General features: G+C 36.8%; 1 protein-coding gene across 1 annotated transcript in view; it reads left to right on the top strand.

Moving 5' to 3' along the window:
• LOC149795866 (uncharacterized) overlaps positions 1-18,688 on the top strand; it is a 37,311-nt gene extending 18,623 nt beyond the window's left edge. Inside the window, exons 8-10 of the mRNA XM_089963873.1 lie at positions 7,950-9,071; positions 18,091-18,209; positions 18,683-18,688. Of these exons, the coding sequence (XP_089819999.1) occupies positions 7,950-9,071; positions 18,091-18,209; positions 18,683-18,688 (1,247 nt within the window). The remainder of the gene's footprint in view (positions 1-7,949; positions 9,072-18,090; positions 18,210-18,682) is intronic.
• The last annotated feature ends 2,578 nt before the right edge of the window (positions 18,689-21,266 follow it).

Here is a 21,266-nt window from a genome sequence, read left to right as displayed (position 1 = left end):
AAGACACTTATTCACTCAGTTTACCAATTATGGTGTGAAGGCAAGACACCTATTCACCCAGTTTGCCTTGGTGTAAGGCAAGACACTTATTCACTCAGTTTACATTGGTGTGAAGGCTAGACACTTATTAACCCAGTTTACCAACTATGATGTGAAGACAAAACACTTATTCACTCAGTTTCCCATTATGTGAAGGCAATACACTTATTCACCCAGTTTTCCATTATGTGAAGGCAATACACTTATTCACCCAGTTTACCAACTATGATGTGAAGACAAGACACTTATTCACCCTGTTTGCCATGGTGTGAGGCAAGACACTTATTCAACCAGTTTACATTGGTGTGAGGCAAGACACTTATTCACTCAGTTTACATTGGTGTGAAGGCTAGACACTTATTCACCCAGTTTACCAATTATGGTGTGAAGGCAAGACACGTATTCACCCAGTTTGCCATGGTATGAGGCAAGACACTTATTCAACCAGTTTGCCATGGCGTGAGAGCAAGACACATTCATTCAGTTTACCTTGGTGTGAAGGCAACATACTTGTTCACCCAGTTTACCTTGGTGTGAAGGCAAAATACTTATTCACCCAGTTTACCATGGTGTGATGGCAAGACACATTCATTCAGTTTACCATGGAGTGAGGACAAGACACTTATTCACTCAGTTTACCTTGGTGTGATGGCAAGACACTTATTCACCCAGTTTACCATGGTGTGAAGGCAAGACACTTATTCACTCAGTTTACATTGGTGTGAAGGCTAGACACTTATTCACCCAGTTTACCATGGTGTGAAGGCTAGACACTTATTCACTCAGTTTACCATGGTGTGAAGGCTAGACACTTATTCACTCAGTTTACCATGGTGTGAAGACAAGACACTTATTCACCCAGTTTTCCATGGTGTGAGGTAAGACACTTATTCAACCAGTTTACCATGGTGTGAGAGCAAGACACATTCATTCAGTTTACCATGATGTGAAGGCAATATACTTGTTCACCCAGTTTACCTTGGTGTGAAGGCAACACACTTATTCACCCAGTTTACCATGGTGTGATGGCAAGACACATTCATTCAGTTTACCATGGAGTGAGGACAAGACACTTATTCACTCAGTTTACCTTGGTGTGAAGGCAAGACACTTATGCACCCAGTTTACCATGGTGTGAAGGCAAGACACTTATTCACTCAGTTTACATTGGTGTGACGGCAAGACACTTATTCACTCAGTTTACCATGGTGTGAAGGCAAGACACTTATTCACCCAGTTTACCATGGTGTGAAGGCAAGACACTTATTCACCCAGTTTCCCATGGTGTGAAGGCAAGACACTTTTTACCCTGTTTGCCATGGTGTGAGAGCAAGACACATTCATTCAGTTTAACATGGTGTGAAGGCAACATACTTATTCACCCAGTTTACCTTCATGTGAAGGCACGATACGTATTCACTCAGTTTACCATGGTGTGATGGCAAGACACTTATTCACCCAGTTTACCATGGTGTGAAGGCAAGACACTTTTTCACCCAGTTTGCCATGGTGTGAGAGCAAGACACATTCATTCAATTTAACATGGTGTGAAGGCAACATACTTATTCTCCCAGTTTACCTTGATGTGAAGGCAAGACACTTATTCACCCAGTTTCCCATGATGTGAAGGCAAGACACTTGTTCACTCAAGTTACCGTATTGTGAAGGCAAGACACTTATTCACCCAGTTTACATTGGTGTGAAGGCAAGACGCTTATTCACTCAGTTTCCCATTATGTGAAGGCAATACACTTATTCACCCAGTTTTCCATTATGTGAAGGCAATACACTTATTCACCCAGTTTTCCATGGTGTGAGGACAAGACACTTATTCACTCAGTTTACATTGGTGTGAGGCAAGACACTTATTCACTCAGTTTACATTGGTGTGAAGACAAGACACTTATTCACCCAGTTTGCCATGGTGTGAGGCAAGGCACTTATTCAACCAGTTTACATTGGTGTGAGGCAAGACACTTATTCACTCAGTTTACATTGGTGTGAAGGCTAGACACTTATTCACCCAGTTTGCTAATTATGGTGTGAAGGCAAGACACTTATTCACCCAGTTTGCCATGGTGTGAGGCAAGACACTTATTCAACCAGTTTGCCATGGTGTGAGAGCAAGACACATTCATTCAGTTTACCTTGGTGTGAAGGCAACATACTTGTTCACCCAGTTTACTTTGGTGTGAAGGCAAAATACTTATTCACCCAATTTACCATGGTGTGATGGCAAGACACATTCATTCAGTTTACCATGGAGTGAGGACAAGACACTTATTCACTCAGTTTACCTTGGTGTGATGGCAAGACACTTATTCACCCAGTTTACCATGGTGTGAAGGCAAGACACTTATTCACTCAGTTTACATTGGTGTGAAGGCTAGACACTTATTCACCCAGTTTACCATGGTGTGAAGGCTAGACACTTATTCACTCAGTTTACCATGGTGTGAAGGCTAGACACTTATTCACTCAGTTTACCATGGTGTGAAGACAAGACACTTATTCACCCAGTTTTCCATGTTGTGAGGTAAGACACTTATTCAACCAGTTTACCATGGTGTGAGAGCAAGACACATTCATTCAGTTTACCATGATGTGAAGGCAACATACTTGTTCACCCAGTTTACCTTGGTGTGAAGGCAACACACTTATTCACCCAGTTTACCATGGTGTGACGGCAAGACACATTCATTCAGTTTACCATGGAGTGAGGACAAGACACTTATTCACTCAGTTTACCTTGGTGTGAAGGCAAGACACTTATGCACCCAGTTTACCATGGTGTGAGGGCAAGACACTTATTCACTCAGTTTACGTTGGTGTGACGGCAAGACACTTATTCACTCAGTTTACCATGGTGTGAAGGCAAGACACTTATTCACCCAGTTTACCATGGTGTGACGGCAAGACACTTATTCACCCAGTTTACATTGGTGTGAAGGCAAGACACTTTTTCACCCAGTTTCCCATGGTGTGAAGGCAAGACACTTTTTTACCCTGTTTGCCATGGTGTGAGAGCAAGACACATTCATTCAGTTTAACATGGTGTGAAGGCAACATACTTATTCACCCAGTTTACCTTGTTGTGAAGGCAAGACACTTATTCACTCAGTTTACCATGGTGTGATGGCAAGACACTTATTCACCCAGTTTACCATGGTGTGAAGGCAAGACACTTTTTCACCCAGTTTGCCATGGTGTGAAGGCAAGACACTTGTTCACTCAGGTTACCGTATTGTGAAGTCAAGACACTTATTCACCCAGTTTACATTGGTGTGAAGGCAAGATGCTTATTCACTCAGTTTCCCATTATGTGAAGGCAATACACTTATTCACCCAGTTTTCCATTATGTGAAGGCAATACACTTATTCACCCAGTTTTCCATGGTGAGAGGACAAGACACTTATTCACTCAGTTTACATTGGTGTGAAGGCTAGACACTATTTAACCCAGTTTACCAACTATGATGTGAAGACAAGACACTTATTCACCCTGTTTGCCATGGTGTGAGGTAAGACACTTATTCAACCAGTTTACCATGGTGTGAGAGCAAGACACATTCATTCAGTTTACCATGATGTGAAGGCAACATACTTGTTCACCCAGTTTACCTTGGTGTGAAGGCAACACACTTATTCACCCAGTTTACCATGGTGTGACAGCAAGACACATTCATTCAGTTTACCATGGAGTGAGGACAAGACACTTATTCACTCAGTTTACCTTGGTGTGAAGGCAAGACACTTATGCACCCAGTTTACCATGGTGTGAAGGCAAGACACTTATTCACTCAGTTTACCATGGTGTGAAGGCAAGACACTTATTCACCCAGTTTACCATGGTGTGACGGCAAGACACTTATTCACCCAGTTTACATTGGTGTGAAGGCAAGATACTTTTTCACCCAGTTTCCCATGGTGTGAAGGCAAGACACTTTTTTACCCTGTTTGCCATGGTGTGAGAGCAAGACACATTCATTCAGTTTAACATGGTGTGAAGGCAACATACTTATTCACCCAGTTTACCTTGTTGTGAAGGCAAGACACTTATTCACTCAGTTTACCATGGTGTGATGGCAAGACACTTATTCACCCAGTTTACCATGGTGTGAAGGCAAGACACTTTTTCACCCAGTTTGCCATGGTGTGAAGGCAAGACACTTGTTCACTCAGGTTACCGTATTGTGAAGTCAAGACACTTATTCACCCAGTTTCCCATGGTGTGAAGGCAAGACACTTTTTTACCCAGTTTTCCATGGTGTGAGGTAAGACACTTATTCAACCAGTTTACCATGGTGTGAGAGCAAGACACATTCATTCAGTTTACCATGATGTGAAGGCAACATACTTGTTCACCCAGTTTACCTTGGTGTGAAGGCAACACACTTATTCACCCAGTTTACCATGGTGTGATGGCAAGACACATTCATTCAGTTTACCATGGAGTGAGGACAAGACACTTATTCACTCAGTTTACCTTGGTGTGAAGGCAAGACACTTATGCACCCAGTTTACCATGGTGTGAAGGCAAGACACTTATTCACTCAGTTTACCATGGTGTGAAGGCAAGACACTTATTCACCCAGTTTACCATGGTGTGACGGCCAGACACTTATTCACCCAGTTTACATTGGTGTGAAGGCAAGACACTTTTTCACCCAGTTTCCCATGGTGTGAAGGCAAGACACTTTTTTACCGTTTGCCATGGTGTGAGAGCAAGACACATTCATTCAGTTTAACATGGTGTGAAGGCAACATACTTATTCACCCAGTTTACCTTGTTGTGAAGGCAAGACACTTATTCACTCAGTTTACCATGGTGTGATGGCAAGACACTTATTCACCCAGTTTACCATGGTGTGAAGGCAAGACACTTTTTCACCCAGTTTGCCATGGTGTGAAGGCAAGACACTTGTTCACTCAGGTTACCATATTGTGAAGGCAAGACACTTATTCACCCAGTTTACATTGGTGTGAAGGCAAGATGCTTATTCACTCAGTTTCCCATTATGTGAAGGCAATACACTTATTCACCCAGTTTTCCATTATGTGAAGGCAATACACTTATTCACCCAGTTTTCCATGGTGTGAGGACAAGACACTTATTCACTCAGTTTACATTGGTGTGAAGGCTAGACACTTATTAACCCAGTTTACCAACTATGATGTGAAGACAAGACACTTATTCACCCAGTTTGCCATGGTGTGAAGGCAATACACTTATTCACCCAGTTTTCCATTATGTGAAGGCAATACACTTATTCACCCAGTTTGCCATGGTGTGAGGCAAGACACTTATTCACTCAGTTTACATTGGTGTGAGGCAAGACACTTATTCACTCAGTTTACCATGGTGTGAAGGCTAGACACTTATTCACCCAGTTTACCAATTATGGTGTGAAGGCAAGACATGTATTCACCCAGTTTGCCATGGTGTGAGGCAAGACACTTATTCAACCAGTTTGCCATGGTGTGAGAGCAAGACACATTCATTCAGTTTACCTTGGTGTGAAGGCAACATACTTGTTCACCCAATTTACCTTGGTGTGAAGGCAAAATACTTATTCACCCAGTTTACCATGGTGTGATGGCAAGACACACATTCATTCAGTTTACCATGGAGTGAGGACAAGACACTTATTCACTCAGTTTACCTTGGTGTGATGGCAAGACACTTATTCACCCAGTTTACCATGGTGTGAAGGCAAGACACTTATTCACTCAGTTTACATTGGTGTGAAAGGTAGACACTTATTCACCCAGTTTACCATGGTGTGAAGGCTAGACACTTATTCACTCAGTTTACCATGGTGTGAAGTCAAGAAACTTATTCACCCAGTTTTCCATGGTGTGAGGTAAGACACTTATTCAACCAGTTTACCATGGTGTGAGAGCAAGACACATTCATTCAGTTTACCATGATGTGAAGGCAACATACTTGTTCACCCAGTTTACCTTGGTGTGAAGGCAACACACTTATTCACCCAGTTTACCATGGTGTGACGGCAAGACACATTCATTCAGTTTACCATGGAGTGAGGACAAGACACTTATTCACTCAGTTTACCTTGGTGTGAAGGCAAGACACTTATGCACCCAGTTTACCATGGTGTGAAGGCAAGACACTTATTCACTCAGTTTACATTGGTGTGACGGCAAGACACTTATTCACTCAGCTTACCATGGTGTGAAGGCAAGACACTTTTTTACCCTGTTTGCCATGGTGTGAGAGCAAGACACATTCATTCAGTTTAACATGGTGTGAAGGCAACATACTTATTCACCCAGTTTACCTTGATGTGAAGGCAAGACACTTATTCACCCAGTTTCCCATGGTGTGAAGGCAAGACACTTTTTCACCCAGTTTGCCATGGTGTGAGAGCAAGACACATTCATTCAGTTTAACATGGTGTGAAGGCAACATACTTATTCTCCCAGTTTACCTTGATGTGAAGGCAAGACACTTATTCACCCAGTTTCCCATGGTGTGAAGGCAAGACACTTGTTCACTCAGGTTACCGTATTGTGAAGGCAAGACACTTATTCACTGAGTTTACATTGGTGTGAAGGCAAGACGCTTATTCACTCAGTTTCCCATTATGTGAAGGCAATACACTTATTCACCCAGTTTTCCATTATGTGAAGGCAATACACTTATTCACCCAGTTTTCGATGGTGTGAGGACAAGACACTTATTCACTCAGTTTACATTGGTGTGAAGGCAAGACACATTCACTCAGTTTCCCATTATGTGAAGGCAATACACTTATTCACCCAGTTTTCCATGGTGTGAGGACAAGACACTTATTCACTCAGTTTACATTGGTGTGAAGGCAAGACACTTATTCACCCAGTTTACCATGGTGTGAAGGCAAGACACTTGTTCACCCAGTTACCTTGGTGTGAGGGTCACATATATAGGAAATTCACTTTAAGTTTTAGGTTTAAGTTTTACAGTTACATATACAGTATAATACATGATTGGCTCAGTAACTCTGACTTAATTAAACATGTACTTATACCTTAAAGACAATTTGTAAATGATATTGAACTTCATTGACATGAGCTACTGACCTCTTACTGCAGTCCTTTGTTTGAACTATCTGGATTCTCACATATTTCCTTTAGGCAGTAGATTCATTTCATATTTAGAACAGTTTATTCTGGAAAACATTCACTCACCTATTTGATCTGGTGATCAAATACTATGATTTGCTTTAAGGGTTTGGTTAAGGTGGCTTATATTTTTATTATGACACTGATGCATTTTTCTTATGCTTATTTTAGTCTTGGTCAAAGACAGAACACATTTCGGTTACTGTTATCTTTTTATTTGTTGCTGATATTTCCTTAAGAGATTTTTTAATTCATTTAATGGATGTCATGTTAGGTTAATCTGAAGAAAAGGGAGTTCATTCTGATGTATTGTTTTTCATCTCCTTGCCCTGAAATCAATTTCACAGACATGGAAAACATTGGGTTTAAATAAAGTTATGTGTACAACAATGCTTGTAATTTGGACATTATATGCAGGCTTTCTTACTGAATTTTGATGAAAACAATATAAATTATTTTATAAAGATAGCCAGCAAAACAAAATATGTGGAGGAAATTGTATTTTGATAGGTCTATCATTTCTAACCAGTATATTTGCCTCGAAAATTGATTCAGAGAGTTTTAGTTTGATCACATTTGATAAATTTAATGCTTATCAAAAGTTGCATATTTTTTGTGGCTACATATTTTCTTGGATATTTTTATTTGTAAAAACCACCAATTGAATAATTGTCAATCTGTGGAAGAAATAGAACCCACCTCTAGATCTATGATTTTACTAAGGAAAACATGTTTTTGAGACAACCACAAAAATAAATCTGTTAATATATAAAACATATTTTCAGGGAAGAATTGTACACTTTCACTGTGGATCAAGTATAAGAGAGCTCCAGATATGAAGATTGTCAAAGATATGAAAAAAGTACCATGCAGCTGGAACTTTCATGTGTATTGGAACTTTTACACAAAAACGAGAAAGGGACAACAGAGGTTACATGAGCTTATCTGTAAATATAATTGTTCTGTGATTGTGTTTACCGAGGATGAAGATTTGTTTATATTTGAAGTCACTGAAAAGAGCTTTGAGCAAGAATCAGATGTGGTACATTATATACATGTTATCTTGGACAATGTTTACAAATGTGCACAAGAGTTTTTGTACTTTGATACCCTTTTGGTTGATCAAAGAATGCAAGGAGATGTCTTTCAGTTAGTGAGACAAAGAAAAGAATTGGATGGAGCCAGGATTGAATTGATGGGACAGCAGGACAATGACGCTATGTGTATTGTATGTACAGAGAAAGACAAGATGTCAGTGCTTCATGTAGTCACTGAAATCATACAAAATGTCAGGGGATGTTTTGCAAATCATGAAGAAGTCATTTGTGTGGACCATATATGGCAAAAGGTGATGAAAGAATTTGGATATATTCAGACACTATGTGATAAATATCCTAAATTAACAATTATTTTGGACGAAACGAAACCTGCCATTTTGTTGAAAGGTCCAAGGGACCAGTCTAAAGCTGCTGCAGATCATCTTATGGAGCTTGTAGGAACTGCACAGTCTGAGGTCAAGGAGGACATCTTTTCACCAGGTTGCCAGTTTGACATTTTTACTTATCCAGAAATGTGTGACTATATTGACAACATCATCATGGAACTATCAATAGTTTGGATACCAAACCTACTGACAAAAAAAATACATATATTTTCAAAGAAACTTGACAAAATTAAGAGTATAGATAAAATTATCAAAGGTTGTGTCCAAGAAAGATTATATCCATTACAAAGAGACCAGTCAGTACATTCCCCAGAGCTGTCTAGCTCCTTACAGGAATTAAAAAAGAAGTATGTGGGAAAAATGGTGATTATTCCATCTCCTAGAGGCTTACTTGTCACTACTGCAGATGACATATTTGAAAGTGTTGATGTTGCACTGCAGGAGATGATCAGTAAACAGACAGGTAAGGTTCAGTGTTTCTATGAGAAAGCTATTCTGGAGATCATAGCAATCTGAGCTTGAGTTTGATTTTGAGATCTCACACTCAGCTAATGAACTTTACCCTTTAGATTCAAAGGTTTCTATTATTGATTGACACAAAACCTAAAGCATAAATTCAAGCTCAATGATTGTATAATATCCAGGCCTGATCAAAGACATCGAGAATCACTTACCAAATGATAGCTGAGCCTAATACTAGTCAAAATTAAAGAGAAACAAGATTTACTGTATTTAAAGAAAGCTGTCACATCTTGAAAGAGTGTAGACATTTTAATCATAAGGTGGTAGAAGTGAAACCTACCGCAGATGTTATATTAAAGACAGGAAGTAGAAAGATGTCAGGTATTTGTGACAAAATCTATTAGGCCATATAATTTAACATATTCATGTGAACAAGATAACGCAAACAAATACAAACGTATATTAATAACTTTAAATGTAGGCACACCTTGACAGTATCTCTGATGGTTTTGAATACCAAATCATGATTGTAGGTTCAGTGTCTCACATCTAAGCAAAAAGTTAGATTTTGCACTGCATTAATACTAAGTGCACTCAAAACCTTTACCAGAATTATTGTATCTTGGCCAGAGTTGTTAAATGGTTACATCTTGATCATAGTTTGGATGAGTGTAACAATAAGCATTGCCTGAGTTCAAGGTCAAACACTTTGAAGTTTGTTTTCAACTATGTGGATTTCAGAACATAAGAACTATCAGAAATTCTTCAGGTATTTTGAACAAACCTTGGCTTTTTTGTTTATCTACTTTGATCTAAAAGTTCTTAAATAACCCATCCTCCATGATCTTGGTTTCAGGATCAAAGGTCAAAAATTAAATTTCTAGAGTACAGACTACTTGTACACAGAATAACCTTGACAACAAAGAATTAATACTTACTGATCTTGTTACATAGATTCATCTCAGTCACATCTAAGATCAGTTTGCTAATAAGCATTTTGTGACCTTGAGTTCTAGCTGTTATGTATATTTGATTTAATTATATCTGATCTGATATATATTTATATCAATTTATTTGTCTGTTTGCCAGTTTTAAATTTTTTTATTTTTAACTACATGCTATTGTAATGTAAATTTATTCACTAGAGATGATACTTTTTCCAGAAAATATTTTGACCTTGACTGTTCATTTTAGTAAACACCAGTGTTGACCTAGATCCTTACCTTGATTCAAAATTAATAGCAACCACATAAATAAGTTCTATTTTTTATTTTAAAATGATTGGATGTTGTCGAGGTCATGATGGGCCTACTGATTTAAGATGTAAACAATTTTTTAAAAATTTTATTTCTTTGTGTAAAACAATTAGTTTTGTCAGGGCCACACTAGGGTACGTAAATAATTTAACAAGTAAATAATTTTGACAAGGTAGTAGAACATGATCACGTGACCCCTTTTGCGTTTTAGAATATGATATAACCTTTCTTTAGGAGAGATATTCTCAGTAGCTGGGCTTTTTCTTTACACTGGAAGGTGTATGTTATGCTGTTTGGAATTATTTCAGATTACTTGGAGTCAAAAGGATTAATTCTTTTATCCTGGAAAATACATGTGAGCATGTGTGATTCTTAATCAAAGACAGTTCTTATAAAAAATTTATTCAGATTTCCATTACCGGAGTGATAATTCTTGTTTCTACAAGAAACTGTAGACTTCAACACCACAGATTACAGCATACATCATCATCTTCCATCTTGGATTCTTCGTAGGGACTCGAACTTGAAGTCATTAGAACATTTTATCATTAGGACTACTAAAATTTTATTTGTGGATTATTCTTGGATTACATTTGAGACATAGTGCAGTTAGTGAGCAGGCATGTACAGTCCTTCTTCAGCTTCTATTTGCATGACATGGCTTCTCAGAGAAATGAGTTTTATATAGTTGAAGCATTGGTCACACCAAGCAGTCACTATGCCACGTCTACCATAGTACAACCTCCTATTCAGGTATGGACAACAATCTTTCACTGGATTTGCCTGAAAACTTCTATATGGAATTAATACATTCAGGAATGTAAATGGTCATCCTTCACACACACGACCTCAATCATATTGTTGTGCTTGTTAATGCTGGGAGAATTTCATCCTTTTTGTAGAGACTGTATCATGCTCCTTTATGGTAATGCAGGTAGAGGAGAGGTGCTAACATTTCCTCCTTTTCTTACGTATTTGCCTAACATTAATGTGATCGGGTAATGTATTTGATGGAGAAAACCCATTTGTTTTAGCAAGTTAAGTTTCTCCGAAAATAGTTTTCCAATGACATTATGAATAAGCCCTCCCACTGATGCCCACAAATGTGAACATCCTGTTTAATGGATCACTCATGTTAAAATTAACGAAATCTAGGTTCTAGATTCTCACCTTGCATGATAAGGCAGGCAGCTGACACATAAGAGTTGTTTCCCTTTGTCTATCATGTGTAGACAGAAAGATATTTTTATATCTGTGGGAGGACTGGATTCTGGTTGTTGTTGTTGTTGTTGGGTTTGACACCATTTTTCAGCACACAATAGGCTATACCTGGCGGCCAGTATTAATGGTGGAGGAAGAACCTGGGAAAACCCCAGAAAGAACCACCAACCCACGAGAAGCTACTGGCAAGCTTTCTCACATATCCACATTGGCCGAATCCGAGACTCGAACCCACGCAGACAGAGGTGAGATGGCAGTGATCCGTAACAGCGCTTTAGACCACTCAGCCACTCTGGGCCCCCTGGATTCTGGAGGTAGCAGAAAGTGATTTGTAACATGAATGTAAAGTATTTCTGGAAGAAAATATTTACTGCAAAATTTACTTTCATGTTGAATTCTTAAATGCCATTGCTATATGGGCATTATTTTAGACTTGACAACCAGCAGAGTTCATGAGGAAAGCATGGCAGGCAGAATCAGAACTAGAGCTGCAGAAACAGGCCTGTTGCCAAAAACATCAAATGAATATATGAACCTTGCTAAATGAATATATGAACCTTGCTGATACCAAAGCTAGTTATTTCATTTTGTTCATTTCTTGTCTACATTTTGTTATTCTAAAACTGTTAAAAATTCATCTACTTAAAAATAATTAATGCTTTGATTTGAGTTTTTGTAAACAGCTATGTCTATATAATTTTGATGTTTAGATTTTGGGATAATAAATTACAGCATTGAGATCATCCAAATTCAGAAAAGTACTTTGTACAGTACTATTACATGAGTAATGAAGCTTTGATTTTTCAATTGACTTTCAGACCCAGAAACATTTATGTACATGAAAAATGCATTTGAAAATATGTTTTTAAAATGCATATCTATTGTATTTTAATCATTTACCCATTATATGTTTCTCTAGAATTTGTATCATTTATTATCTCATCATTTGATATTCATTTATTTGTCTTGTATTTGCATTTAAGCAAGAGCATCATTCTTTATCATTTAGTATCAAACTGTTTTCCATTTGTGCATTTTTTGTTTTATGTTGTAACTACAATCTCTTTGTGTCTTCTTTATCATTTTGTCATTTTCCACATGACCATTTCTGTTTAAGGTCTGCAGTTGTTTATGAATGTGCAGAATGTGAATGTTGTTTGTGAGTATGACTAACAGTTATTTTCTCCTGTTGATTTTATAACTGATAGAAAGCTGTTTAAATATCAAACATTTGGTGTGCCTTTACACAATTTCAAATAAATAGACAGAAACAATCTCAGAGAATTTGTCTGTGACTGACAGCCACTGGTATATTATTGTGATGGGTTATATAGAGACATAACTCCATAATTCTGCAGAGAATTTACAGATTTCAGCATCTTTATGCATAGCCTTATGATTTATATTGAGAATTATGAATCTCATAATGTTTTTTTTCTCTTTGGTTTCCTGGATGTTTCTATGGAAGTCAGTGAAAAGGTGAGTGAGCACCGACTGAGCTATCTTGTCATCTATACCTCATCCATCATGAAATGGGACATCCACTCCATTCAAATTCAGATCTGCAGAGAAGAAAAGTTTCATCCACATATTCACAGTGAATTTTGGAATCTTGAATGTTTCAGGTGTTGGTTTTAATTCACAGAAGTTTTACGTGGTTAACAATTTAAATGCTGTGATATGTGCAAAGACTAAACCTGCCATTATACTGAAAAGTGCAAGAGACCAGTCTAAAGCTGCCATTATATTGAAAGGTGCAAAGGACCAGTCTAAATCTGCTGAAGGTCATCTTATGGATTATGTAGGAACTGCATGATTTGAGGTTCAGAAAACATTTCCTCTCCAAGATGCCAATTTGAAGATTTCACATACCCAGAAATTTGTGACTACATTATTATTATGATGCATAGTTTGGATTCTGACAAAGAAAATACATTTCCTTTAAAAAGAAATACTTGAAAAAATAAAGGGTATAGATGATCAAAGTTTGTATTGGTGAAAACTATATCCATTGCAAAGAGACTGGGCAGAATGTTCCCCTGAAATGTGTGTTTAGTTCCTAAGAGGAATTATACAAGACAAATGGGGAAAGTAATGAACAAATCATCTCTGATAGGGCACACTAATGTAACTAGTGAGGTGATGAAAATATTATTTGAGAGTGTTGATGCTGCTGTCCAATAAATAACTTGACTAAACAAACAAGCTTTAACATATTCCATATAAACCCTGCAGATCATAGCAGTCTGAGATGGAATCAAAATATGATACTTCAGTCTCAGCTAATGAAGTAAAAACCTTACATATGCAAAGTATTATATAATGCCAGTTGATGTTCAAGTGAAGAACTTGTTTGCCCAAACTGGATTTTTTTAAGAAGCTTCAAGAAAGATTCAAGTGCAAATGTAAGAATGGTTTCTTTTAAGATATTTATGATGGTACACTGTATAGATCATACTCTGACAATGGAGTGCCCCTAAGGGCATCTGAATTCCACTCTTTTCTCTTTTACTTTGGGGTGGTAGTACTCCAAGGAATATTGAATAATAACAGATTTTTTTCATTTTTTGTTGCTGGTAAATGGAATGCATATTCTTGTTAAGTGTGGGTCCCATGAAAGTGATATCAGCAGAGCTGAAAAAATGCTGTTTGAATTTTGCCAGAAATTTGCACAGTTGTATGATAAATGTTGCATGACTTTAAATATTCATGCAGATAGTGTTTGATGTTTGGGACCCCTTTACACACACAGCTGTTTTTATTTGAAGATAAAATGGGTTTTATTCTGAAAATGATTAGAGGTGCACAAAATATTGATAATCAAATTATCACTGGAATGTCTTTTATTCAAAAGCTGTCAGAACTATAAAGGAAATGTATTACAAAAGGTTCCGATCTTGAAAAATTTTACAATTCTATTGAGTCTCTAAATATTTTAAAAAGGCGGGAAATGGTTGATAATGACATCTGTGTTTTAGGAGCTGTTAAGATGAGAACTTTGCCTGATCCTGAATATGCAGTGATGTGCAAATATCTAGGCCATTCTCCAATGTGATACCTTTAAAAGTTTTAACTGACTTGAATTAAATAGAAACCTGATTTATGGCCACGAGTGTGGAAGGATGACAAAACGTGACAACTCTTCTATTTTGAATCAAAGTACTGTAGGAGCTTGTATGTTTTGTATATGTTGGGTTCTTTGTGATACTTGAGACAAATGATGAGAATTATGATACTGACGCAATTGTAGAAGTTCTGAAATGTCCAAATATTACCATAACTGTAAAATTCTTGGTGTTGAAAAGACAGACAAAAATAAGTGCAAATAATCCTTGTGAAGAGTATTAAGGATGGCTGTATGTATGTATCATTTGACGGTGCACAGAGATCCTATGTCTGCAGATTTCCAAACAGATTTGAATCTGATTAAGTACAGAGTGATCAGTATCATGTATATCAAACTGTTTGAAGAATATTTTCATTGACCCCATAGTTATGTTACTGTTTTCTATGACATTGCAAACTGTATATAATTCACTTTCATTCTAAACCAAAATTTCCACCAGGTACAAATTTCAAAGGAGAAAATGACATTTCAAAACACATACTTGTAGTGTTTTCCGAAATAGCCAGGAAGAAAGATATAGAATTACTCCTCAACTGAGAGGTGTAAGTGAGAATGTGTCTTATTTAAATCACTTTTCCTGCTCTATTCTGCCTGGAATTTTTCCCGTCCAGGCGGAAAATGGGTGGTTTCCATCTCAATGACGGGTGGTTTCCATCTCTCTGTTTCATATGGGTTATCAATTGACATAGAACCTTAAGCACAAATGAAATCACAAAGGTTTATGGTGTCCAGGACTGGTGAAAGAAAGGAGAATCAATTACCAAATTTGAGCTTAATGTTAGCAGAAATGAAAGGAAAATGGGGTTTGCTGCATTTAAAGAAAGCTCTCACATCTGGAAAGAGCAGTAAGAGATTTCAATGATTTTATTCATCAGGAGATGAAGGTGAAACCAAGCTTAGATGTCATAGGAAAGAGGGAAAGTAGAAAATGTGAGGTATTAGTGACACTTAATACTCTTAGGCCAGGCCAGCTTATGTGATGGATTGGTGTTTGTTATCTCTCATTCCACTCTTAACATATTCTTGTGCACTAGATAACTCAAATACTAATAACATTGGAATGCTGGTATACTTACACAATGGGGTTAAACACCAACCCCTTGATCTTGGGTTCAATGTTATTCCAAATATCATGTTGTCTGAATATGCTTACCAGAATTATCGGATCTTGACCAAAGTTGGTATATGGGTACATCTTGATCACATTTTAGATTAGTGTAATACAGTAGTAAACATGTCTGGGTTTGTGGTCAAATACTTTGATTGAAGTTTCATTTAAATTATGTAGACTACAGAGCATAATAACTATGAGAAATTGTAATTCGTTTTGAGATATCTTGCCCTTTTTTATGTACCTTCATGTGAAAGATGTTAAATGACCCATCCCCCGTAATCATGAATTCAAGATCAAAGGTCAAAAGTTAAATATTGGGCTGTACAAATAGCTTGTAAACACAATAACATTAACAACAAAGAAATGAATTCCTTACTAATTTTGATAATAGATTCATTTGAGTCACATCTGAGATCAGTTTTCTGATGAGCATATTGTGACTTTGGGTTCAAGTTCAAAATTCTGAGCATTCAATTTTCAACCATGATGACTTGTAATTGCAATACGTTGCATGAATAAGAATTGGATTTTAGAGATTATGGTATGCTGTGTTGTCCGTTGTCCATCTGATACCATAAGTTTTTTATTGCTACTCATTTTAAACTTCACTGAGGATTGCCACAAAACTTTACGCACACGTTCATCCATGGTCTAGCTTGCTTTGTGCTAAATGAAATGGTGCTACCCATGCATCCAATATGGCCAGCAAATTGGCCATCTTTAAAATATTGTTATTGCTACTCCTCCTAAATTGGTGTTCATATCAGTATGTTATTTTCACTAAAATGGTGCCAATCGGACATACAGTATGACCATCACATGAAAATATTATTATGAAAGAATGAATGAAAGGTCATATTGAAATAGGGTTTTCACCAGACAAACTTTTATGGTGTTTAGCTTGTCTTAATAAAGTGATGCTGATCCAATATCCTACATTGACACATTGGCAGCCATCTTGAAATTCTTGTTCTAATTACTCCTGCTAAACAGAAAGTCATAAAATCAGTCATTCCACCAGAAGACTTCTTAAGATGTCTCTTATGTACTAAGTTGAAATGGTCCCAATATGACAGCCAATACTACTAACTTGTGGTCATCTTGAAAATCTTATTATCACTACTTTTCAAAAGAAAGTCACAACAAAGTAGGTCTTTCTTCAGAAGATCTCTTATGGTGTCTTGCTGGTCCTAAATAGTATACCAGTAATCTGGTACTCATCCTCAAAATATTATTATGCCAACTCCTCTCAAGTGGATGGCCATACTAACATGGGGTTTCCACCTTATGATATCTAATTGGGCCTAAATGAAACACGTAAATCATACATCCAGTATGACTGCAAATCATACATCCACTATGACTGCAAATCATAAATCTAGTAATGCTTGGAAATCTTGTCATCACTACTCCTTCTGAACAGAGGGTAATGCTTATGTAGGGTTTTCACCCAAAGACTTCTGATTCTGTCTTGTTGATCCTAAAAAAAATGGTGCATATCTGACTTCCAGTATGGCCACCACAGCAATCAGTTTGAAAATATAATCATTGTAGAATATCAGAGATAAGTTTTAATATTATGCAGTTAAAAGGAATAAATGCTATTGAATTCCTGGAAATTATTTCTTCCAGTAAAGCATAATTCACTTTGAGGGTCTCTTGTTATCAATCTGTCGTTTTCAATAGTTCTATTGACTGTAGACCAGGATGTCCTGTTGTCATCCATGTCTTTTAGAAGGATAGGTATTGTTACTTCAAAACTGCTTGGACGATTTATATGAAACTTTACATACACATTCATCACATGCATTAGTTTGTCCTAAATGAAAATGATGCTGCTTCTAATATGGCAACCACAGTAGCCATCTTGAAAATTTGTATTGCTACTCCTGAATATAAAGTCATATTAACATGAAATTTTCACCAGAAAACTTCATATGATGGCCCTGAATGATAATAATGCTAATCTTGGCATCCAAAATGGACACCACTGCAGACTGCTTAAAACTTCCGATACAAATTACAATAATTTTACTGACAGATATATAAGAATTATGATTAAGAAACCACAATTATATGTACAGTAATTTGTATGTTTTTCTTTCTTGATTATCAGCTTTAAAACTGGCCTTGAATGCACAGACCTGTTATGAATGACCACCTGTCTTCAGCAAAGTCTGCTTACTCAGTACTTATCTATAATGTTGGTCTTGGTGTGGGAGGAGTAGTGTGCTTACTAATCCTTCATTTCATGTTACATGTACATGCATAAATTTATAAACCATATGTTATTTATTTTTAGAGATGGCATCCTCCGGAGTTCATGAGGAAAGCAAGGCAGGCAGATCAGATACTACAGCTGCAGAATCAGGCCCATTGCCAAACACGTCAAATGAAAATAAGAACCTTGGTGGTACTAAAGTTAGTATTTCACTTTGCTTATTTCTTGAATTCTTTATATTAAAACCTATAAAAATTCAAACACTTTAGTTTGAACTTCATCATCAGCTATGTCAAAATAATTTTGATATTAAGATTGGGTAATTTACAGAAATTAGTTCAAATTCTAAACCTTCCTTACAGACGGAAATAGGATTAAATAATGAAATTAATGTGACTTTTGTATTTTCTCAAGCTTTCAGACCCTGAAATATTTACTTACTCTGAAAATGCATTTGAAAATTGTGTTTTTAAATATATATTTCCAATGTATTTGAAATGCTTTTCCAAATGCATTTCTTGGGCATTTCCATTTTAATTTACATCCCATTCTCCACTGCATGTTCAATCACTTAAGATTTAAGGGATTTCTCTAGCATTTGCATTTAACAGTATCATTATCATTTATTTTCTCACTCTTACTGCTTGTGCATTTTTTATGGTTTATTTTTTAGGCATAATCTTTTTGTATCTGTTTTATAATCTTGCCATTTTCTTTAAAGTCATGCATTTTTATCAACTAGGATTGTTTATAAATGTGCAGAATATAAATGTAAGGATGGAGCATGACCAATTGTTAAATCCCCTGATGCTTCTAAAACTGAAGAAAATTTTGTTTAAATTTCCAATTTTTGGGTGTACATTTAAGTTATTTCAACTTGATAAAATGAAACATGCTGACATCCAGTGTATATAATACTACTGAATTATCCAGTAGTTATAACAACAAATACATTTTAATGACCTCTGCACCTGTATGCATAGGCCTATGAGTTGTACAGAAACTTGAAATGTGAAGAATCATCTCACAATGTGTTATTTTTCTGTTTTCTGTTTAATATTTCTGTTTGTGTTCATGGAAAGGGAGATAAATTACAGTGAACAATAGAGAGATATCTTTTAGTGAAAACCCATGTTGACATGACCCTTCATTTAGAAGTAGTTGCAGTTACAATATTTTCAAGAGAGCCAGTCTGTGACAGACTTATTTAATTTCCAAGCTGCAGCATTTTCATTTAGGACCAGCTGGACATGAAAAATAGGCTTTTAGTGATAACCCTATTCAGATTGCAGAGTAATGGTGTTGTCATAGTCCCACATATCGGATACACATACCTAACTCATTTTGATGTGAACTGAAGGGTGTACCTTGATCAAAGTGCATATCATGCCATCATCCACTGATAGTCGACCATGTTCTTGTTGGGTGTGTCAATTTCCACCACATGGAAGTGAAGTGACGTACTACATAAGAAAGTGTATGATATGAAGTACCATCCAGGAAGCTCTTGCAGTTAAATTAGGGAATTTTGTTTATAAAAACATATTTTGAGTCTCAGTTTAACCAATGTGGATATGTAACAAAGCTTGCCACTAGCTTCCAGTAGGTTAGTGGTTCATAATAGGGTCTGATCTCAGATTCTTCCTCCACCAAATATACTGGGCACCATCTGCTATCATGTGCTGAAAAATGGTGTTAAACCACACTAACCATACATACATACATACATACACACATACATACATACCCACATCATGAGTAGAAGGTGTGTTTCAGATCTCCGTAGTCCTCAGTGAAGGTCAGGACAAGTATTTTAAGTTTTATGTCTCACTTTTATATCTGCTAAATACCTTTCAACCTGATAGTAATTAAGGGACAAACTTTACTTACTTTTACATCATCATTAGAAGGCAGGTTGTGTTCCATCTTTGGGGGAACCATGCTCACTTGGTTGGTAGAGCATTAGACTCAGAATCCAAGGGTTGTTGGTTCAGTACTCCCTCAAGATGGCTGCACACTTAGTTTCCATTGTGTCAACATTTATGTGGCTGAAAAAAGTGCTAAAGATGCTATTAAAAAAGAAACCAGTATTGTGTGCCTCTATTCATCAATTGATTCAAGGTCTGTTGCATATCAAATTGTAAGTCCTTTCCTAAAGATCAAGGCCTTTGCTAAGTATTTCCTGTTTTCCATCATATTTTCCTTGCGGTTCTGTAACAACTTTCAAGCCTCTGGATATAACGTGGTATACTTATGTGTCATCACCAGAACGTCTGTAATTAATTAATCACATGAGGGCTCAAATATTCAAGATCAAGGTCATGTGTCGATATCATATTTCATCACACCTTTCTTTCTGCTCTATAACTATGAGAGTAATGGATGAAATTAGTTCATAATTGGCAGGTGTGTTGCATATCACTTTGGGAGTCCTATCTTCAAGGTCGTACTTTAATTAGTTTTTCACCACACTTTTCTTCTTCCCAATAAATTTTGAGATATTTTAAATAATGGTTGAAGTTTGTTATAATTATATATCATTATTGAAAGTTTGTCATATACCATAATCAAGGTCACAGTTCAGTATTTTAAATTCCATGGTTTTCAGGCTGTTTGAGATTAATGAGACAAAATTTGGTATGCATATGTACATCATCATTAGCATGTGTGTCAATGCCACACTGAGGCTTCTATTTTCAATGTCAAGGTCATGGGCCATTGACTTTAAGTTTTCCTTCAAACTTCTATTTTCAACTTTAAAACATTAGATTTGTTTGAGATTAAGGGATGAAACTCTGTGTACTTGTATAGCATCATCAGAATATATTTTGCATGTCACATTGTTTTCATTGTTGTTGTTGGGTTTATTGCCAATTTTCAGCACAGGGTAGGGCTATACATGGTGGCCATTATAACTGCTGGAGGAAGAACCCATGTGGTCAGAGTTTAGATGGCAGTGAACAGTCAAGGCAAGCGCTGTGCCACTCGGCCATCTCGGGCCCCTTTGCTACATTGTGCATCCTCTGTTCATGATGCATCAGTATTTAAGTTTTTGCTTTAATACATTTTTTGGGTGTTTTGATACTTCAGTGGAACTTGTGATACATGTATATTGTCACTAGAAGACATGTAGTGTTTCACATTTGGGTGCCTGATCCTCATGTTCAAGGTCACAGGTCAATGGCTTATGCTTTATGCTTAGTTTGTTTCTGTATGTATAATTCAAGCTATCTGATGCACATGAATGCATTGTACAC

This window comes from Sinohyriopsis cumingii, chromosome 7 (assembly GCF_028554795.1).
Source record: "Sinohyriopsis cumingii isolate HCF-2022 chromosome 7, ASM2855479v2, whole genome shotgun sequence".
NCBI classification, from domain to species: domain Eukaryota; kingdom Metazoa; phylum Mollusca; class Bivalvia; order Unionida; family Unionidae; genus Sinohyriopsis; species Sinohyriopsis cumingii.
This window is presented reverse-complemented; position numbering and strand designations above follow the sequence as displayed.